We start from the raw sequence: 22,123 nt of genomic DNA, 5'->3' as shown, positions 1-22,123 counted from the left end.
CCTGGAGAGCGAGAGGGGTCAGTGCGCACCGATGCCTCTCGCTCTCCAGGCTTCAGCGAAAGCCTGCATTCGCCCCATAGGACGCACACACATTTCCCCTTCATTTTTGGAGGGGAAAAAGTGTGTCCTATGGGACGAAAAATACGGTAAGTTCATTTACCTATCATGATATCAATGCCAGTATGGCTTCATGTTGAGTTAAAATCATTACAAACCAACTGTGTTTCTGAACGCATGAACATTTGGGGGTTGACCTCTGCTGAGTCAGACCCATTGGTCCTTGTAGCTCAATATTGTCTACTCAGACTGGCAATGGGTTTCCAGCGTCTTAGACAGCAGACATTCCCAGCCCTACTAGAGAGAACATGAATTGAACCTGGAATCTTCTGCATGCAAAGCAGGTGCCCTAACAATGATTCTCAAAAAGTGGGAGGTTCAGGGAGCCAACAAGTTTTTCCAGTGAGCTTTTGGGGTAATTTAGATAATTTAGGTTGAAATCCTGTACACACTTGGGAGCAAATCCCATCAACAGGACTTCTGAATAGATATGTGTAGGGTAACACTGTAGTAAGTTTAGAAGTAGGTGGCAGTCTCTTGAAAACTTACAAAGAGATTTCAAAGAATCAAAGTATTTGTACAGTTGGAAGGGACCACAAGGATCATCAAGAAGTTCAACCCCCTGCAATGCCGGAATATTTTGCCCAATGTGGGGCTCAAATCCATGACCCTGAAATTAAGATTCTCATGCTCTACCAACTGAGCTATACTAAAAAGATGTATATCACATCAAGCCACTTTGGTGCAGTGGTTAGAGTGTTGGACTAGGACAGAGATGGGGAACCTGTGGCTCTCCAGATGTTGTTGATGTCCAACTCTCTTCATTCCTGATCTTTGACCACGCTGGCTGGAACTCGTGGGACTCTAGACTAGGTCTATCTCTGGATTAGGATCTGGGAGACCAGGGTTCAAAACCTCATTCAGTGATGAAACTCACTGGGTGAGCTTGGGCCAGCTGCAGTCCCTTAGCCCAGCCTACCTCACAAGGTTGTTGTGAGAATAAAATGAGGGTGGGGGAGAACCATGCATACCACCTTGATCTCCTTGGAAGAAAGGTAGGGTATAAATGTAATAATGATGATGATGATGTAAGCATACATCATATCTTTCCCTCTGTAGTTCCTAATAATAAGTAGCACTACTATTCCACATGATATGCAATCAAATAAGTTTCAGTTGCTGTCTAATAAGGTTATTCCATTTTGTGTAATTAATTTCAGGCTTCAAATAGACACACACACATCCAAACTCTCTATAAAACTAAGAGATTGTCATTTTCTGTGATGTCCAGTAAATACCTGCTATTAGTATTCCATAAATAACATATCGAATTCTGGTTTTATGTTTCCTGAAAAAGTGTAAGGCTGCATCGTATTTCTTTTCAAAACACCTAGAATGACAAAAACAAAGAGGGTGGGTGAAAGCAAACAAAAGTGAAGACAAACAGAGGAATAGGAATACCGAACTGAAGCAGGCTACTTCAAGCTGAAGCGGGACTTCCCTGAAGCAGCCCAAAAGGAAGCAGAGTGGACCCAAAGCTCTGGACTCATTTCACAGATTTGTAAGGTGCTGTCTGCAGAGTAGAGTCACTCAAAAACGTATTGGCACACTGATTCTCAGCCTTTTATCCAGACAGGCAGAAAACCTTATTACAGTTCAAGAACACATTCCAGCCCGCAGTGAGGTTTTGTGGTCTGGAGATTGGAGAGAGTCCCAAGGACTAGAAAGTAAGTCCCGGAGGGCTACATTTGGTCCTGAGTTTCCCCACCCCCTGATCTCTGACATTCTGTATAAAATATGGGGCCTTAAATGCTGGAAGTTCTGGCTTTGGGAAAGTCGTTATCTCTCCAAGTCTCTTCCTCCCAAGATTTTGTTAGAATAACATGGGGCAGCCCTGTATACATCCCTCTGTGTTACTTAGAGGAAAGAAACAATAACAGTTTTGGCTGAAGTTCAAGGTCAAGTGATGATCTCTGGAATAGGCTTCTGCACATCAGTTACACCTTTGGAATTACGGTGTTGAATGTTGATTTGGCAAACAGAACACATCCATGTGGTGACATTTCACTTGAAGAGGAAAGTGGTAGTGGGAAATTCGGAATGATTTTTTTACCCTTTGCACCCAGAGTCCTTGTTTTCTCCTGAGTCATGTTTGTCCACTTCCTGGTCACCTTCAATACTGATGTCTGTGTCAAGCTGGATGGGTCGGGGGAGGTGGGAAGAAACAGAGAAGAATCCTGAACATGTCACCCTCAGCTACTGTTTCTTGCAAAATTGAGTGCAGAATCTGAAGGATAATTACCATGCAATCCATATCCAAGAGGTGAAAATTAAGATTTGTCTGCTTAAAGATGGAAAATCGGGTCCTCCCTTAAAGAGGGCACATACTGCGGTGAAACCTGGACAACCGACACTCTGTGTTGTGGGTGGGAACATTTGGTAAGCCACAACACCTGACTGATAGGTCCCTCGAAGCTAGGTACAATCTGGCCAATGGGACGCAGTCCAAATGGCTCGAGGGACCTATTTATACCCATGCACGTGACCCAGAGCTTCCTCTTTCGGCGCGTGCATTGGAACACCCGCCCACCTTTCCCTACTTTTAGAGCTTGTTGCGTTTGACCTTGCTATGCCGTCGTGTGTCGTCTGTCGTTGGGACAGGGGCACGGCAGGAATTTTCCCCACTTGGCTGATTGGCTGGTGCCATTTGGGTTTTGCCTGCCGCGTAGCAAATCGTCACAACTTGTAAGGTTGTGGATAGGCTCTGGTTCAGGTGATAGGGATGGGGGAACGCTCTCGCCATCCCTATGTGAAGGGTATTCCATTAAAGGAATCCAGGGATTCAATGGTTTGGTCAACCCTGAGAGGGGGTTGTGCTCGTGCCTGAGTCCAGGGGGACATTTGGGTGGCAGAGTTAGCCCGTTCCCGGCTTTCCACTTATCCAGGTGTTCACCCTTGGCTGACCTATGCTGGAACTCTGGGTCAGCGCTACCTGCATGGCAGGGAGCTAGTCGAACCAGAGCCTATTCAACCAGTCACTTGATGTAAACAATAAAGTTGTGGCCTAAATTCTGCCAAAAACCAAACCAAAATTTTGAGTCATGTGTGAATTTATTTAGGGGGGAGGTCTCTGGGTCTGAACACGCAAAAAAATGAAATTCTCTTCCATTCTTTCCTGCAGCCCAGTCCCAGGCATCTACCTCTGCTGACATATATGACCTTAAGCTAGCCTAACACTGCATAGGATTGTGGGTTTAGGGCTGTTATATTGAAAACACCATCACCTTTACGTGTTATTTTAAAAAGGAAAAGAAAGCAGCAGGGGATCAGAATCATGATCACAGGAAGAGGTTCCCCTTGCACCATGGTCCAAATGAAAATTCTCCCCCCAACAGCAATTGCAAGATGGAAGTTGTGTGTGAGTGTTGTCAGGACTGTGGGGCAGGTGGAAATGGGTAAACTCCTCCTGGCCCCACCCATTTTTTTAAAAAAAATCCAGATTTTTTAACACAGCTTTCCTCAGCCTGGTGTCCTCCAGATGTTGCTGAACTCGGAGGCAGATTTGAGGGGGCGGGGTGCAACTGGTTCACCTGCACTGGGGGCCAAGCCATGAGGGTGTCGCAGAGGACACTGCAACAATAACTGAGAATGAGATGTGAGAGGAGGGGGAACATCGAGTTTTGGTGTTGCACAGGGCACCACTGAAAACTGAAAGCCCAAAGTCTGCCACTGCTGGACTAAAACTCCTATCAACCCTGACTGTGGCCATGCTGGCTAGGGCTGATGAACGTTGGAGTCCAACAACATCTGGAAGAAACCACATTGAGGAAGTCTGCTATAACATGAAGTGTAGCTTGGCCCTTAGCTTGGTTGGTATTCAGATTCAGAAGTGCTTGGTGTAAGTGGGTGAAATAAGTAGTTCTTACCTGGTTAGGATGGAGGGGGTTGCCTTTTTCCATGTTCCTGTGTCTCATTGCTATATCATTCTTTTTGCTTGTATCATCACTTTCGATTTCCTCCTAAAAGGCACAGGATTTGTTCCGATTGGAAGTTAATAACAAACCTTTATCAGCCCATTGGACAACAACAGTGAGGACATCCCCACTGCAATGCCTTAGTAAGAAGATAGCAGAGTTAAAGAGAGACAATAGACACTTTCAGACATTCATCCTCAGTGAAACACCATACTTGTCTATGTGAGAGCCTGCAGTTGTATTGTCTGTTATTACAACGTTCAAGTGAGCTCCTGTAGGGCATAGAATAGACAGTGCACACTGTCGACCCTCTGCTACTCATCTACACAGTTTGACCTTCTAAAAAGGGTGATTGTGAATTTTGGTGAGCAGGTTGTTGTTGTTTCAATTTATATACTGCCCTATACCTGGAGGTTTCAAATAGCATTATAGGAACCATGGGAGGCACCTAATGGATGAAGCGGGAGCTGCAGAATTAAGGATTCCTAGTATTTAGTACTGACTTCATAGTATTCTGGTCCAGTCTAATTCATTTTCCCCATGACCCATCTCAAAGATTTATTCGTTGTCCCACAGCAGGCGTCTAGACTGTCCACAAAAAATACTGAACTAAACTGTGGGAGAGATAAGGAACCTGTGTTGTTGGACTCTTAAGAGTCCCAGTCAGCATGGCTAATAGTCAGGGATGATAAGAATTGTAGTCCAACAACATCTGGAAGGCCACAAGTCCCCATCCCTGTGTTAATGGCTGTTAATGTCTACATAACTGCTGTTAAAGGCACAACTCCCAAGGTTGCTTGGAAAGTTGGCAGCTGTACCAGATTCCAAATAGGCCAGAGCTCATATGCATATAATATTTTACTGACATAAATTTTGACTGATGCAATTCCCCCCCCCCCCCGTTTCTCATAGTTCTTCACAAGTGGGTAAAGCCATACTTGTAAACTTAGATGCTAAAACCCTGAACTACATAGTATCTGGCAGCTGTTTAAAGTTTAGTCTTAGATTTTGGGCTTGTGTAGTCTAAACAATCATGTGGTTTTGTTATATGTTGCCCTTTGGTTATGATTTCTCCTTGCTTACAATGTTTTTTCAAAACCTGTGGTCTCCAATTCACCGTAAAGTTCATGCTAGCATTTTTGCCTAGAGCTTTTGTGGAACCAGAAAATTTGGAAGGGCACCTTCTTCCCTGGCTAATGGGGGTTGTAGTCTGGAGGGCACCAAGTTCGTGAAAGCTGCAATCGGGTGACCAGAAAAGAACAAAGGAAGGTGATGTTCTTCTTCCATTTCATCATATAGAGCAATTTCAACAGATGCCGCTGATTATCACATCTGCACGATGAGTTGTGCCTGCCGAAATGTCCAACACGACACAACTGGTCAAGGTATAGGAGCCCTGCTCTCCTTTGTGTTTGATCACACTTCTCAGCAAAGATGGGTCCTAGACATAACCAGGTAATGTTTGGATTCCTTGGTGCTTCTTCAGAATCTCTCTTTGTGACTGAAATGAGTCAGTTCTCTATTCTGGATCAAGGCCATGAAAAGAAGCACTGCTTTCTTGGACCCAATCTGCCATTGTCATAATGGCAGCATGATTATAGGTCTGACTTCACTGCCAGGCCATATGCAAATACTTTTTCTTTCTATCCCGAGGGCAGGAGTGGCTTCTGAATCATCTGCTCTGACATGGCCATCAGGAAATGAAAATGTAAAGTTCTTAATGAAAACAGATCCTGCCCAGGTTAAAGAAACTGCTTGTGTCAGATGCATGTTTTAAGATAATTACATGCCACTAGTCATGTAGGCAGGTATGCAAAAATGATACAGAAACAAAAAGGGAAGGGATCACCTAAGGTTCACGGATATGAATATCTGAGGTTTTTTTGGGAACTTGGGCTATGTACACACCGGTGGCTTAAAATGCAGCAAGGTGTAGTACTTTCCCTGTGCTGCGTTTCAAGTAACATTTTTATGTTGACTCTCAGCACGTTTCCGAGCACAATTCAAAGTAATAATAATAATAATAATAATAATAATAATAATAATAATAATTTATTATTTATACCCCGCCCATCTGGCTGGGCCTCCCCAGCCACTCTGGGCGGCTTCCATAGAAACCAAAAATACAGTAAAATATCACACATTAAAAACTTCCCTGAACAGGGCTGCCTTAAGATGTCTTCTGAATGTCAGGTAGTTGTTTATCGCTTTGACATCTGCTGGAAGGGTGTTCCACAGGGCGGGCGCCACTACCGAGAAGGCCCTCTGCCTGGTTCCCTGTAGCTTTGCTTCTCGCAATGAGGGAACCGCCAGAAGGCCCTCGGCGCTGGACCTCAGCGTCCGGGCAGAATGATGGGGGTGGAGACGCTCCTTCAGGTATACTGGACCGAGGCCGTTTAGGGCTTTAAAGGTCAGCACCAACACTTTCAATTGTGCTCGGAAACGTACTGGGAGCCAATGTAGGTCTTTCAAGACCGGTGTTATATGGTTTCGGCGACCGCCCCCAGTCACCAGTCTAGCTGCCGCATTCTGGATTAGTTGTAGTTTCCGAGTCACCTTCAAAGGTAGCCCCACGTAGAGTGCATTGCAGTAGTCCAAGCGGGAGATAACCAGAGCATGCACCACTCTGGCGAGACAGTCCGCAGGTAGATAGGGTCTCAGCCTACGTACCAGATGGAGCTGGTAAACAGCTGCCCTGGACACAGATTTGACCTGTGCCTCCATGGACAGCTGTGAGTCCAAAATGACTCCCAGGCTGCGCACCTGGTCCTTCAGGGGCACAGTTACCCCATTCAGGACCAGGGAATCCTCCACACCTGCCCGCCTCCTGTCCCCCAAAAACAGTACTTCTGTCTTGTCAGGATTCAACCTCAATCTGTTAGCCGCCATCCATCCTCCAACCGCTTCCAGACACTCACACAGGACCTTCACCGCCCTCACTGGTTCTGATTTAAAAGAGAGGTAGAGCTGGGTATCATCCGCATACTGATGAACACCCAGCCCAAACCTCCTGATGATCTCTCTCAGCGGCTGCATGTAAATGTTGAAAAGCATGGGGGAGAGGACAGAACCCTGAGGCACAAGTGAGAGCCCAGGGGTCTGAACACTCATCCCCCACCACCACTTTCTGAACACGGCCCAGGAGGAAGGAGCGGAACCACTGTATGACAGTGCCTCCAGCTCCCAGCCCCTGAAGACGGTCCAGAAGGATGTTATGGTCGATGGTATCAAACGCCGCTGAGAGATCCAGCAGAACTAGGAAACAGCTCTCACCTTTGTCCCTAGCCCGCCGGAGATCATCAACCAGTGCGACCAAGGCAGTTTCAGTCCCATGATGAGGCCTGAATCCCGACTGGAAGGGATCCAAATGGTCCGCTTCTTCCAGGCGTGCCTGGAGTTGTTCGGCAACCGCTCGCTCAATCACCTTGCCCAAGAATGGAAGATTTGAGACTGGGCGATAGTTGGCCATCGTGGCCACATCTAAAGATGGTTTTTTAAGAAGCGGTTTAATAACCGCCTCTTTCAGCGGGTCTGGGAAGGCTCCCTCACAGAGGGAAGCATTCACCACCCCACGAAGCCCATCACCCAGTCCTTCCCGGCTAGCTTTTATAAGCCAGGATGGGCAAGGATCCAGGAGACAGGTGGTTGGTTTCACTCGTCCAAGCAGCCTGTCCACATCCTCGGAGGTAACAGACTGGAATTGATCCCACTCAACTTGACTAGACAACTTGACTAAAGTGTTGGTGTTGACCTTTAAAGCCTTAAAGGGCCTCGGCCCAGTATACCTGAAGGAGCATCTCCACCCCCATCGTTCTGCCTGGATGCTGAGGTCCACTGCTGAGGGCCTTCTGGCGGTTCCCTCATTGTGAGAAGCAAAGATACAGGGAACCAGGCAGAGGGCCTTCTCGGTAGTGGTGCCCGCCCTGTGGAACGCCCTACCATCAGATGTCAAAGCAATAAACAACTACCTGACATTCAGAAGACATCTTAAGGCAGCCCTGTTCAGGGAAGTTTTTAATCTGTGACATTTTAGTGTATTTTTGGTCTCTGTGGAAGCCGCCCAGAGTGGCTGGGGAAACCCAGCCAGATAGGCGGGGTATAAATAATAATAAATTATTATTATTATTATTATTATTATTATTATTATTATTATTATTATTTTGTACACATCAGAGGGGACAAGGATGTCTTCCCCTGATGTGCATTACCACAGATGTCACAAATGTACACACCTCAGCTTAACTGTGTCAGTTTGCATTTCTTAGTGCAGAAAGTGTGTAGATGTGTAGAGTTTCTTCCCCCTATCCTACTTAATTCAAGAGGGTTCTGGAAGCTTCTCTGTGTGAAAGAAGCAAACAGAAGTTTCCTGATGTTTGGGTTATTCCTTCTGGGAAGCTAAGTACAGCTGATTTAAACTGGTTCTGTTTTGTCTTTCTGTCTTTCTTCTTCTTCTTTGGCGATCACCCGTAGCCGAGTAAGATTGTCTTTCATAAACACAGTTTTAACAATGAGTCTGTAAGTGACTGTGGAGGCCAATTCTGGACCCACACGTCCTTCCACAGCGGGGACATTGGTTCCCGGGCTGGAGTTGATCATGGTGTGGATTTGCCAAGCGTACCTTCCTCTTAGCACGTTTCTCCCTTGCGTTCTGAATTCGAGTCTTCAAAGTCCATGACACCTTTGGTACTATAATAAGAGGCCAGAAGGAGCATGGCTTTCACACTTTCTCTTTCTGTCTCTTGTTCTGGTGTGGTGTTCTGTACATAGTATGCTATATGCTTATTATAAGTAACTTGTAAGTTTAAGTTAAGTCTGCTGCAACTGGATTTCTTATGGAGAATGGCAGTCCTGATCCTATTGGATTTGTGACCATTATGCTCATTTGCCTTCAGTAGCAGTAAAGCTTTGCTGGATGAAATACAATTGCCTCTGGTCTATTTTGGGGGATCCTGCAATGTGTTTAAGTTTTCATTCTGCTAACTGTATATTGGAATCTACTCTGGATCACTATTGAGTAGACTTCCAATTGACAAACTGCAGCTTACATTTTCAAAGCAGATGGAAGCTTGTTTGAGGGGTGAAATGTCAAACAGCAACATTTGTCAAGAAACTACTGGATAGGTATGGATTGTGACTAATGCGCTGCTTGCTCAGCTTCGAACAATAGCAGTGGGGGCACACTGGAGCCAAGGTAAACAGTAAAGTGTACACAGCTTGGCTTTTACTGAAGAGGTTCCTGGTTCAGAGTTCATGCCAAAGCATATTGCCATCATCCTGCCTCAGCAGTAGGATACAGGAGAGATCCTCATTCAGGTTCAATGAATTCTGTTCTTTGGGCAACCATCTCCACCTCTGACCTACTTGTTAGAAAGTCTCTAGAGAGCCTTCTCTGTGCACACTTGCATTTGTGTGAGGAGCGTCTTAGGCTGTATTGTTTAAATGAGGGATGAAACCTGCCACTACAGAGGTTGCTGTCATCCCTAACTATTGGCCATGCTGGCTGGGGCTGAGGATAGGCTTGGGGAGTACAGCAACATCTTGAGGGTCACGGCTTCACCAACTCTGCCTTAAATGTACAACAAATGTGTAAAAGCAAAGCAAAACAAAAGCATTGAAGATACCACCCAATTGGGCAGAGTGATTCATGGGCTGTGTAGATGCTATTCATTTAAAGCACATTTGATCTGGAATTAATTGATATTGTCATAATTTGGGTATTATTGAGAGAATCTTGGAAAACTAATAAAACTTATTTGAAAAGAAAGCACATTTGAAGCATGTTCTTTCCCTCAAAGAATTCTAAGCACTGTGGTTTATCCCTCGGAGTCACAATTCCCAGCAACCCTTATCTGTGTGTGTTTGTGTGCAGCGGTGGAAAAAGGGGGGTGCTGTGGATGCGGGCCGCCCCAGGTGTCACCACTGAGGGGGGTGACAAAATGCAGGGTGGCACTCATGGCGGGCCTGTGGCACGCCTGACCCACGCATCTCTCCTGGGAGACATGCGGTGGCTTAGGTGCGCCAAGGCTCCGCGCTGCCCAAATGGTCCGCCCCCTGCCTCCCCCCCAGCTGTAGGGCATCTGAGTGGGAGGAGGCAGACAGACTCCAGAGGCCCCGCGGTGCACCCCACCCCTATGGGTGGCTTGCCCCAAGCACCCGAGCGGCTTCCTCCGCTGCTGTTTGTGTGTGCTTTGAATATGTTTTATAGGTACAGTGTAAACCCAGCCTAAGTTTCTGACTCTGGATCAGGGATGGGGAATTGGACCTGGCCAGCAGGTGGGTGTGTTTGCACTGCTCCTGTTTTGCTCCCTTATTGACTGTCCCCCCACCTGATAAATTTTAACTGTCCACTCTGATAATGCTGATCATGCAGCTTGTATGTCTGGATAGAGGATATAGAGGGTTGTATGAGTGTGTGTAGGAACTAGTCTGCTGTTCAAAGGTAAAATACAGGTTCGTTGTTCTGCCCATGTTTGCCTCTGCTCCTACCCATCACTGGCATTTGACCCCCAGGAAAATTGCCCAGAAGGAAATGCAGTTCTCTGTCTGTGAAAAAAACAAACAATCCTTATCTTTGTTTTAGTCAGAAACCACTCTTTTGCTTAATTGTACGCTGCGCTCTGGATTATGAGGCTTTACTATTCAGGAGGTTGACATTAGTCCAGGATTTGTTATATGGGCGGTCCTGTTTTGGCATCAGAGTTTAAACCAGAGGGACATGTATTTCCTCAAGAGATTTGCATTGCCCAGTTGCTGACGGGAAAGGCATGTTTGTGAAAGAAGCCACAGTTCCGCATAGTAGAGCGCAGTGACTAAGTATGAAGTGTAAAAAAAACACCACTACACTCCCCACTTGAAATTTCACTTCTGGTGTGAGCTTCCTGCATGGTCTTAGGCAAGTCCCTATTTGGAAAAAATAATTATTTATTTACTCAAATATTCCACTCCAGTCTTTCTGTGTCACTTTTGTGAGTCAAGGCAGCTCACGGCAAAGATTTGTTTAGAAAGAAAAAGAACAATGAATACTATTATATCACAAGAGCAAAATCCACTGACAAATTATCCCTCATTTGAAATGAATGGAGAACCTCTTACTGGAATGTTGAAATATCTGCTATGCCCTAAGGGAAAGTCATGCTGGAAAGTCTCCATATTTCATGTCTGTATGCCTTCAGAGTGTTGGAAATGACACAGAAATAATAGAACGAATAGTGTCTGTAATGCTTCAAAAGCATGCAAAACCTGCTCTGTGAGAGATGAGCTAGGGGACATGAAGAACAGGTATGTACACCCTGGGAAAAATTATTTATCATATATATTACCAGTGAGAACATTCTCTGAGAGCTGATCCTTAAGTAACCAGAACAGTATGATACATATACAAGAGGAAATGTATAACCAGGTTTAGGGGAATGCCAGCTTTGCATTAAATCTCCAAAGTAGCTGACTTAAAGGACTGCTTTCGTCTTTTTAGGCACACAGGGTGGGATTCAACTAAGCTGTTACATGCATGGAACAAGGTCTGCTCATGCAATGAGACTCTCCCCCACCCCCAATGCACCTCACCCCCTAAACCTGCACTGGGTGCTTGGAAGGATTCCCGAAACAGGTTTAGGGTGTGTGCATGTGATACAAGGGAGGAGGAGAAGGGAGGAAAGTGGACCATGTTGCATGAGTATTCTGTGCGTGCATCCCTTACATAGAGCTGCATTGAATTTCACACCTAGAATTGCTGTGGATAATCACCCCCTGGCCCAAATTCTCCATTCTCATTGAGGCATTATGGCTGTTCCCATCTTCTGTGGCTGTAGCTTCCTCATTCCCTATTCTGCCCCAGGACTGTAGGTCTTCTTACTGTTTCAGAGCAGAAAGGGAGAATTCAGATGCAAGAGCCTTTCCTACTACAGTGGTACCTCGGGTTAAGTACTTAATTCATTCTGGAGGTCCGTTCTTAACCTGAAACTGTTCTTAACCTGAAGCACCAGTTTAGCTAATGGGGCCTCCCGTTGCCGCAGCACCGCCAGAGCATGATTTCTGTTCTCATTCTGAAGCAAAGTTCTTAACCCGAGGTAATATTTCTGGGTTAGTGGAGTCTGTAACCTGAAGCGTATGTAACCCGAGGTACCACTGTACTGTCAACTTTCAGCAACTCTCTCTCTCTCTGTGTATGTGGTAGGGAAGCCGACCTATGCTGCCTCAAATTACTCATGATAGTCAGCTGGCTAGAATTAACATAAATAGCCTGCCATGTGTATCTGTGTTTGAGAACCGTTTGCTGTGCAGAAATGAGTGTGTGAAGCTTTTCTTGGCTTGGAGCTAAAGCAATTAACCACTTGTTAATTGCTGATGGTCTTAGAAAAGCCCTTTCCAAACATAGAGGGAGGGAGGGAACAAAGACTGTCACTGCAAGGCCACTCCCATTAGTAGCCTAGAAAGCATTCCTGTTATGACCTTTTGACCATTAGGAAGTAGATAGCTGTATGTAAGCAGTTTATATAAGCTGATAATTTACTTATTTACTCTCTAGAATGAATGAACAATGCTCTTTGTTTAAGCTTAATGATTAAACTCTTAGTGCATCCCTAAGGTGTGAAACTTGGGTCTAAACACAGCAGGATACGGGAAGTCTGTGATCGGCTAACTCCATATTTTTAAAAAGTTAAAGTAGCCACAAGGCAGCCCAGTTTTGATCACTGGCACTGGGAGATGGGGTACAGGTAAAGGGACCCCTGACCATTAGGTCCAGTCGTGACCGACTCTGGGGTTGTGGCGCTCATCTCGCTTTATTGGCCGAGGGAGCCGGCGTACAGCTTCCGGGTCATGTGGCCAGCAGGACTAAGCTGCTTCTGGCGAACCAGAGCAGTGCACGGAAACGCCGTTTACCTTCCTGCCAGAGCGGTACCTATTTATCTACTTGCACTTTGATGTGCTTTCGAACTGCTAGGTTGGCAGGAGCAGGGACCGAGCAACGGGAGCTCACCCCGTCACAGGGATTCAAACCGCCGACCTTCTGATCAGCAAGCCCTAGGCTCTGTGGTTTAACCCACAGAGCCACCCGCGTCCCATTATTTAACATAAGGAGCCACTATCCATCTCACAACCTGCAATAGAAAATATGCAGGTGCAATAGGTTCCTGATTAATCTCCTTTCCAGGGATGGGTTCAGTGGACGCTGGTTCATTAGGGCAAATGTGGCAGTGCCCCATCGCCAACAGCTTGCCTCCAGCCAGCCCCTTACCTCCATGCCTTCTTACTCACAACTGGCTGCCAGGGTGACCCTGGGTGTCAGGCCTCCTCTCACTGTTGCCTGTGATGAACTCAGCAGGGAGGGGGAGAAAACCAGTGCTCCCCCCCTAAAATAATGTTTATGCTTAGGGGTACTCTCATTTTCCTACTCATATTGAAATACTGCCCCTCAAGGAGGCCAAACTTAGATTCACAAAATGTTCAGGGGTATGCGTACCCCTGCGTACCCCCAGAAAAAAAGCACTGGACAAAACCATGATTAGTTTTGGAAAATCCTTTGGTAATCCTCATAGAACTCTAGCCCAATGGTTGCCATTAATTTGATTCTGAATTGATTTTAGAATGAATTGGTTTTAGAATGTATTTCAATTAATTGATTGTGATTTTATGTAAACTGTGTTACTTTTAATGTTGTTAGCCGTTCTGAGCCCAGCTTCAGCTGGGGAGGGCGGGATATAAATAAAATTTTATATATTTTTTATTATAGTTTCCTCTGCCTCATTGGCTCTGGATTCCCAAGCTGTTGGTCTTCATGACTTCTACCCTACGAGCTAAAATGGACACCTGCCAGTGCTGAGTGGAGCTAATAGCTCTGGGGCAGAGGTAAGAGTAAGACTGGAATAACATTTTTGGGGAAGACTTGAGCAGTGCTACCACTTCAATCAAAGTCAGAGCCTCTCATGTCTGCTTCAGTTTTTAAAGAAGTAATTCTAAAGTACGTCTGTTCCAGTTAGTCCTTCAGATCAGTACAGTGGTACTTCGGGTTAAGTGCTTAATTCGTTCCGGAGGTCCGTACTTAACCTGGAACTGTTCTTAACCTGAAGCACCACTTTAGCTAATGGGGTTTCCTGCTGCTGCCGCGCTGCCGGAGCACGATTTCTGTTCTCATCCTGAAGCAAAGTTCTTAACCTGAGGTACTATTTCTGGGTTAGCGGAGTGTGTAACCTGAAGCGTATGTAACCTGAAGCGTATGTAACCCGAGGTATCACTGTATTATTATCACTGCATCTAGTGATATTTTGTTTAAAAAGGTAAAGGTATCCCTGCCCATACGGGCCAGTCGTGACCGACTCTAGAGTTGCGCGCTCATCTCAAGAGGCCGGGAGCTGGCGCCGTCTGAAGACACTTCTGGGTCACGTGGCCAGTGTGACGAAGCTGCTCTGGCGAGCCAGCACCAGTGCCGCACACAGAAACGCCGTTTGCCTTCCCGCTATAAAGCGGTACCTATTTATCTACTTGCACTTTGACGTGCTTTTGAACTGCTAGGTGGGCAGGAGCAGGGACCAAACGACGGGAGCTCACCCCGCCGCGGGGATTCAAACCGCCGACCTTGCGATCAGCAAGTCCTAGGCACTGAGGTTTTACCCACAGCGCCACCTGCGTCCCTTTATATTTTGTTTAGTGATGTGTAATTGTTTTTTGGTGGGGGGGAGTGGTTATTTACCATGATTTTATATACTTGACAAAATTTGCTCTGCAATATTTTTCTACTTTATTTTTTCACTGTCTTCTGACAGCTCCTCAGGAGTCTTGAACACAGAGCTTGGAAAATATTTTTTTTTATCTCTGTGCCAAGCAGAAGTTTGGAAAATTCTGTTCTTTGTGTGAAAAAGAAGATCTTTGCAATTCTTACACTGGTGGACTACAACTCCCATTACATCCTGTATCTTAAACACAGAGCTTGTAAAATAAAGTGTGTATGTGTATGTGTGTTTCTGTTTAAAGTAGAGGCTGGGGAAATTGTTTTGTCCTGACTTCACACTTCTGCCAGATTGCTTTATATGCCAGTCAGGTGATCTAGAAGGTTGGTGTTAATGTTATGTATAAATTCTTACATGTATTTTCTTGGGGTGGTGGTGCTTCTGAACAAACAATAAAGTCTTGTCTAATGGTATAAGCTGTGGGTGATGATGTTTGTAGGTAGTGATGTCAAAAGGAAACTGAATGCATACAGTAAAGGTAAAGGTAAAGGGACCCCTGACCATTAGGGGTCGTGGCCGACTCTGGGGTTGCGGCGCTCATCTCGCTTTATTGGCCGAGGGAGCCGGCGTACAGCTTCCGGGTCATGTGGCCAGCATGATTCAGCTGCTTCTGGAGAACCAGAGCAGCGCACGGAAACACTGTTTACCTTCCCGCTGGAGCGGTACCTATTTATCTACTTGCACTTTGACGTGCTTTCAAACTGCTAGGTTGGCAGGAGCAGGGACCGAGCAATGGGAACTCACCCTGTCGTGGGGATTCGAACCACCGACCTTCTGATTGTCAAGCCCTAGGCTCTGTGGTTTAGCCCACAGCACCACCCGCGTCCCCCCATACAGTACTGAATGACAATTGCATCATTAACTGTTCACAAGAGCAGTTCACAACCGTGATTGTCCCCATGTAAAATCCTCATACTGGGCTCTTCTTCCTGCAATAGCCTTCACATGAGCTGCCTGGCCCGAGGGCACTTAAACCCTGTTGGCCAGAAACAAGTAGTCTAAATTCAGTGTTCCCTACCCAGGTTCCCTAAGCACATGAGAAGGAATACCCCCTTACTTCAGCTGGACCTGGGAACAGCCCTTTGAGCTAAGGTTTCTATCAACCAGCGACATACTTTCTCATTTGTTAGACTTCCAGTTCTTCCGTTGAATGATATGCTCTCAGAGACTGTGATTAATGTGTCATGCTTACTTACCTCACTGGGCTTGCCCCATGTGCGGCACTCCCCTAATTCTCAGCATAGCTGTCAATGTTTCCCATTTTTAATGGGAAATCCCCTTATTCCGAATAGGATTCCTCACAAGAAAAGGGAAAAGTTGACAGCTATGGGTCTTGGGTTTGGACCCTGAAATATCAAGGTATGGGATGCTCCTGACCTGGTAAACCTAGAGGGGACTATGTCATGATATGTACTGCAAACTATTAGAAAATAATCCATTTTACACTGGGGTTTTTTTAAATGGCATATTGCTGCTACATCAAAGATAGCATACTTTTGAGGAAATGGGGGGGGGGTAAGGAATGATTTATTTAAAAAGCAGGTTCTGATCCTTGCATCTTGGAATGTTAAATGCCAAAATACTTTACCAATGTTTGTATTTCTTCTCACTGTTATGAAGGGTTGTACCCATTTGGTTTATTTATTTAACAAAATTTGCATACTGCTTAATCATAAAGCCTGTTTTTTAAATCAGCACAGCAGATAGGCAATTGTTCCTGGCTTCTCTTTCCTCCTAGCTCATTCTCTGACCATGCAGATTATAGTATAGCTGGATAAAAGGGGAAGGAAAACCACATCCTTCCTGCTTACACCTTCCTATCTGCCAGTCACCCCTGGTTTACACTGATGGGCTGCAGCTGTTTGCAGTTTCAGACAAGGCCTTGCTGTTCCTACTCAGAGATGCCAGGAATTGAAACCTAAACCTATGGGGTGCAAAGCAGTTGCATTGTTACTGAACTCTACGGTCCAGGCTATGGCTATTTCCCTTGGCTGGGGAGCATCTCTACCTGGGGGAGAAATGGGTGTACCCTATCTCTACCTTCATAGGATAATGTAAACACTTTCCTCCCTCTCCAGACTTCATCTTCATCACCACCCCATGAGGGATAGGTTAGGCTGAGGGGTGATGACTGCCTTGTTTGTGGTCACCCACAGAACTCCATGGACCCTAGTCTGGCACTCTAACCACTTTACCACACTACCAAAGCAGGCATAGAGCCAAAATGACCATGATAATTTGCTGAGCACAATTTCAGTCAGTGAAAGGTAGCAGTAGGCAGAAGAATGTTTAAAATCTGTAAGCAAAACTAACAAGGCTCCAAAGTTAAAACAAAAAAACAAACATGCCAAGAATTGTTGTGTCTGCTATAGTGATACAGTAAGTGACAAAGAAAGCAGTGACAGGAGCCTCTGTTCACAATACCCCAATTGTATTCAGCCTTTTGGTCAAGAGCACAGGTAGGATACATTTTGGCAGGTGTACCAGGGATTGCAAAATCCTTTGTCCCTGTTGATCAGATAAGCCATTTTAGCCTTCCACAGAATGAAAACCTTTTCATCTTACCTCAAATGCAGGGTTCCTGTAGCTGTTGGCAAAACTGCCATTTCCTTCCCGTATAGCCATTGTTTCTTCAGGTAGAGCAAGGCTGTTGTTGTTGCTTTTTATTAAAAAAAAAAAACTTCTCAAAGCTATGGCTGTGGTCCTATGCAGCCACCAACCATATCAAGTTAAGCTGTGTGTACAGGAGCTCTTCTTACTACTAGAAGTTTACCTGACTGTAGCCACTCCCAGGGTACTTATGCTGAATTCATTGCTCCACCTTCCTGTGTCTATGAGGAGTCACTCACTCACACAAACCAGTGTGAAAGCCCAAGCTTGTGAAACTTTTGAGATGATGATTAACACATGGCTTTGAACCCAAAAGAGTTTCATATGATTGTTAAATCATTACCCCTCTATAGCCAGGGTTGTAGGAATTTTGCTTAGGAGTTCCCAGTGAGAGGGGTTATGGTGGATATATGCTAAGCTAGAGTCACTGAATTGGGGTGAATGATGATGATGATGATGATAATAATATATTTTCTACCCACCCTTCACCACCAGGTTCAATAGCAGGTTCCAACCCTAATCTGTGGGTTGCCATCTGATTGGATTTTATTCTGACCCTGATCTGATTTTAGGATGTATTTTAATTGATTGCCTGGTTTTATGTTAATGTGTTATACATTTGATGTTAGCCACTCTGAGCCTGGTTTTGGCCAGAAAGGGCGGGGTATTATTATTATTATTATTATTATTATTATTATTATTATTATTATTAACTTTTTAGAAAACATTTTAGAAAAACAATATTAAAATAAGTTAAAACAAATTACAGTCAAGAAAATAGGGTGGGTTCTAAAATATATCTCCAGTGTCAAAGGCAGGCTAATGAGGTACATTTCCAGCATATGACAAAAACCCAAATAATGAAGGTGCCAGACACAGCTCTGTGGGACGGGCTGCCACAGAGAATGCCCACTCCCAGGCTGCCATCTCCAGAACCTCTTGAAGGTGGTGGAACTACCAAGAGGAACCCCTATACCTACATGAACACTTAACAAAGTCTGTAGGCACATGTGAGGCTCTGATATGCACTTTCTTGGAGTTTCATGCAAGCAGAAGTTTCTCTATATGCTTCAGTGTTGGCAACTGCCCAGTGCACAAATGCAGAGGTCCCCTGTGTATGTAGAAGACCCACAAACTGTGGCTCCACAGCTGATTACAAAGCAGATGTTGGGGGAAGCATACTTAAGCTTCTATTTGTGCGTTTATTGCACCGTATGTTGTGTACTTCTATCAATCAGCATAAACAGTGGGAAACATACATAGGATTGTCACCAATGGAGAATAAAAATGTTTAATATTTACAATATTCTTTGTTACTTCTAAAAATTTAGTGCTAAGAACAATAAATGTGTACAACATACTAAAACTTGTCAAACTTGAGATGGATCCTTTACTATTTGAATTAACAACAAAGTGTCTTGTGGCATCTTAAAGGCTAACACATTTTTATGGTATAAGGTTTTGCAGATGGAGGTTTAGTTCATCAGATGCAAGAAATACTATTATGAGTTGCAGGTTTATATACACAGGGCTGGGAGGAAGATCGTAAACCAAGAAGGGGAAAAAATGGAGAAAAGTACACACAGTGAGGTTTTAAAGCAATTATTAACACTGGCCATTTGTACATACACAGAGAACCAGCTGTAATAATTAACACAAACAACCAATAAACACATGTGGTGTGAAAAAAAAATCCATTGTGGTGATTCAACCCACAAGAGGGAACATTACAATTTCTAACAAATTTTTATTCAGCAGTTTCATGCTGCAGTTTCCCTTTGAATTTTTTCATACAATGAGTTACAGGGTGCCCTGTGAGGCTGAAATAGCCAGATCCCAGATTTGCACCCATTTATTCATTTGCATAGAGGCTAGCCTAGTTTCCCTGTGAACCATGCAAAATTACATATTGCATATATTGCATTGGAAAATGAGCAGCTGAATGTTCCCCCGATGTTGTGGATGATATAATTAGTAGTGTTTCCAGAGTAGAAATGGGAGTAGCTTTGATGTCCATATCTGCCACAGGCGCTGGCACCTGTGCCCTTATCTCTGTCATGTGCCTTTTTGTTACCGGTGAGTAACTGTTTTGTGTTGGGAGGTTGCCTATAAGCAAGTACAGGCCTGCCGCCTAAGGTGTGTGAGAGGGCAAATGTCAATGTCTTGGCTTGTGGCAATATTGAAAAAAGGATTAAGGGAACATTTCAACCTCCCAAGACATACTGTCACTAACCTTAAGGTGGCTGTACTGGAGCAAAGAAACTTCAAGGGGAAACTGCAGTTGCAAAGGCACACACCATAACACACTTGAGCAACATTTGGCTATCAAAACAACAGCCAAGTTCCAGTAACAGAAACTCTGCTTCTCTCTGGAAGACCATTGGAAACAAACAGAAAGCCTTATATTCTGTTATGAAGGTGAAATAAAAAAATTAAGGTCATATATAATGTTCATAACTGCATATATAAACCACATGTCTGAAACCCCACAGAAAAAGTCCTGAAACCATTTTGTCCCTCCCAAATTGACCTCAGATATTTCTCTGCAAAGTCAAGGAAAATGGAAAAGCCTCCCCATTGTCTTTTTGTTCACAAATCCTGTCTTAAGGGTATGTCTGTGTATGAATAGGGTGAGCCTGTGACCTGGCTCAGGAACTAAGTATTTGTCATTACAAAACACTGGCCAGGCTCCCCAGGGTATCTAATCAAGTGACCATTAACAGGTAACCTGCCAGACAGGAGATAAACAACGCACTCAGATTTCTGTTGTAGACCGCCTTTTCTGTGATGTAGGTATGATGTTTGTGGGTGGTGGTCTTGAGTTAGACCCCTTCTGTGATGTATGTATGATATATGGAGGGGTGGTCTTAAGCTCCAGGGAAGGCAATTTAAAATGTCTATATAAAGGCAGGTACACATTTGTTCTGGGTCCTCCTCCTTTCTTGTGTGTGGGGGTAGCACCCTGTTGCAACAGTTCAATAAAGATCAGGCTTACGAGCTGCTTTGCTTCTCAATATTCTCTGGTTGGCTTCTGTTATTTTCTCCAACCAATGGAGAACCTACAAAGGACTCTGTAAGGGCTCTTGTGTTCCCCATTAGAGAATAAGGGCAGACTTTTGTTTATTACAAGGAATTTAGAGAGACCTTGCTAGAGAGCATTTCCTAGGGCTTCAGGGTGATGGCCAGAAAGACCTGCTCGGCCTTGCAAAGCCTTATTCTTACGTCTAATGTGTGCATGTTTGTGGGGGAGGCTTTGTGGCTTTGAGCTGGCTATCCTTCCATAGAGTTCAGTGCTTCCACTTGTGACTACTATTCACATACTAAAAGAAGCAATACCAGCGAAACACTGTACAGTAATGGTAAGGAAATTCTGTTGATATCATGAAACACTTAAAAGTCCTCGTGAACAGTTACAATAGTTGTGTGCTCCTTTACGGCTGCTGGCTTGTGGCCACGCAGTCATTTCCTGGTGTGATTCTTGCTAATGAACGCTTTGGTGCTCTATTATGTAACTATTCCAGAATGAGTCATGCTAAGGTCACAACTTACATCTGAAGTTGTAACTGTGTGTCTTCAATACCATCAAGAACCAGATCAAGACCCAGGGCATAGATGCTTTTTAAATATATATATATATAGAAATGGCAATCCACAGCAGCAAGGAGTGGTGCAGAATGCACACTATGTACACTAAGCTGCTATGAATCTGTGTCTTGCTAATGCTCAGACTCATACAGAATATGCCGCAAAGTGACTAGATGAAGGACATGGAACATTAACCGCTGTGCAGGTGTCCTTTTCAGTAAAGGAAAGGTGGCAGCTTGACTTAACAGTGTCTTTAATGAGTGGGCAGCATGGTAAAAACGAGGAAAGATAACTTTGTCTTAAATTTAGGCTCAGGGGGAATCAAAGCACATATTACATGGAGTTCTGCTATTCTTTCCTCCGTATGTTTTTTTTAATAGATCAATTTATTTTAACCATTAACAAAACCAAAAGGCTATAAGCGGGGAGTCTGTTTTGCAGCATGTGATGGCTGAGATTAGAAAAATACAACAGCTTTCTTCCAACCTTTGATTACTTTGGAGTTTTTCAAAAAGGCTTCTTGTTCAGCTTTCACCCTGATTTGCTTGCACGGAGATTATACGATGCCTGCTCTTTATTGAGCATTTGCTGTCATTTGCCTCACACTTTTTAGTGCAGTTCCCCATAACTTTCCTCACCTCTGAAATCCCCTTTTAAAAAAAGCAGATCTGTTTCACCAGTGATTTAATACACTTTAATTGAAATAGTGACATTGGGGTGTTAACCCGAGAAAACAAAAGGTATTTGATTACATCAAAGGGCTTTTTCAAAAGGAATCATGTCAGCTGGGTGGTCCTCTGTTTACAAATGAGATAAAGGAAAACCTTGGCTCAAAGGCTCCACTTTTGACTAAATATTTGGTGCAAATGTGGTCACTTCCTCTTATTCAGTGTAGGACATAACCAAACCAAACCGTTTTTGTAGCTTACATTATTTTTATTCATTGGATTTATATCCCACCCTTTCTCGTGATTGAACCTAGAGTGGCATTAATGGGACAATTCTCAGTCTGTATAAACTAAGTTTTCTTAAGTCCTGTCCTGTCCTCACCCTATTCTGTAAGCGTCAGTGACTACTTGAGAGCTACAGGGGCAATTTGGTCCTTTTGCATAACACTTGGGTATGTTTAATTCCTTGCTGGAGCTGGAGAAGAAGTCAGGTCAAGCCTGTTGG

General features: G+C 44.5%; 1 protein-coding gene across 2 annotated transcripts in view; it reads right to left on the bottom strand.

Annotated features, from left to right (window-relative positions):
* The window catches only part of SLC28A3 (solute carrier family 28 member 3), a 55,205-nt gene extending 37,603 nt beyond the window's left edge, over positions 1-17,602 (bottom strand). The window contains exons 1-4 of one of the 2 annotated variants that reach the window (XM_083576834.1): positions 17,321-17,602; positions 3,984-4,076; positions 2,171-2,253; positions 1,356-1,447 (exon numbers count right to left, since the gene is read on the bottom strand). In XM_083576834.1, the coding sequence (XP_083432960.1) occupies positions 1,356-1,447; positions 2,171-2,253; positions 3,984-4,076; positions 17,321-17,380 (328 nt within the window). In that variant the 5' untranslated portion in view covers positions 17,381-17,602. The remainder of the gene's footprint in view (positions 1-1,355; positions 1,448-2,170; positions 2,254-3,983; positions 4,077-17,320) is intronic. The other variant, XM_083576835.1, reaches the window with a different exon arrangement.
* Between the last annotated feature and the right edge of the window lie 4,521 nt (positions 17,603-22,123).

The sequence above is a fragment of the Podarcis filfolensis genome (assembly GCF_964270895.1).
Source record: "Podarcis filfolensis genome assembly, chromosome: 11".
In the NCBI taxonomy this organism is placed as follows: Eukaryota; Metazoa; Chordata; class Lepidosauria; order Squamata; family Lacertidae; genus Podarcis; species Podarcis filfolensis.
Note: the sequence above shows the minus strand (reverse complement) of the source record. Positions and strands in the feature narration are given on the sequence as shown.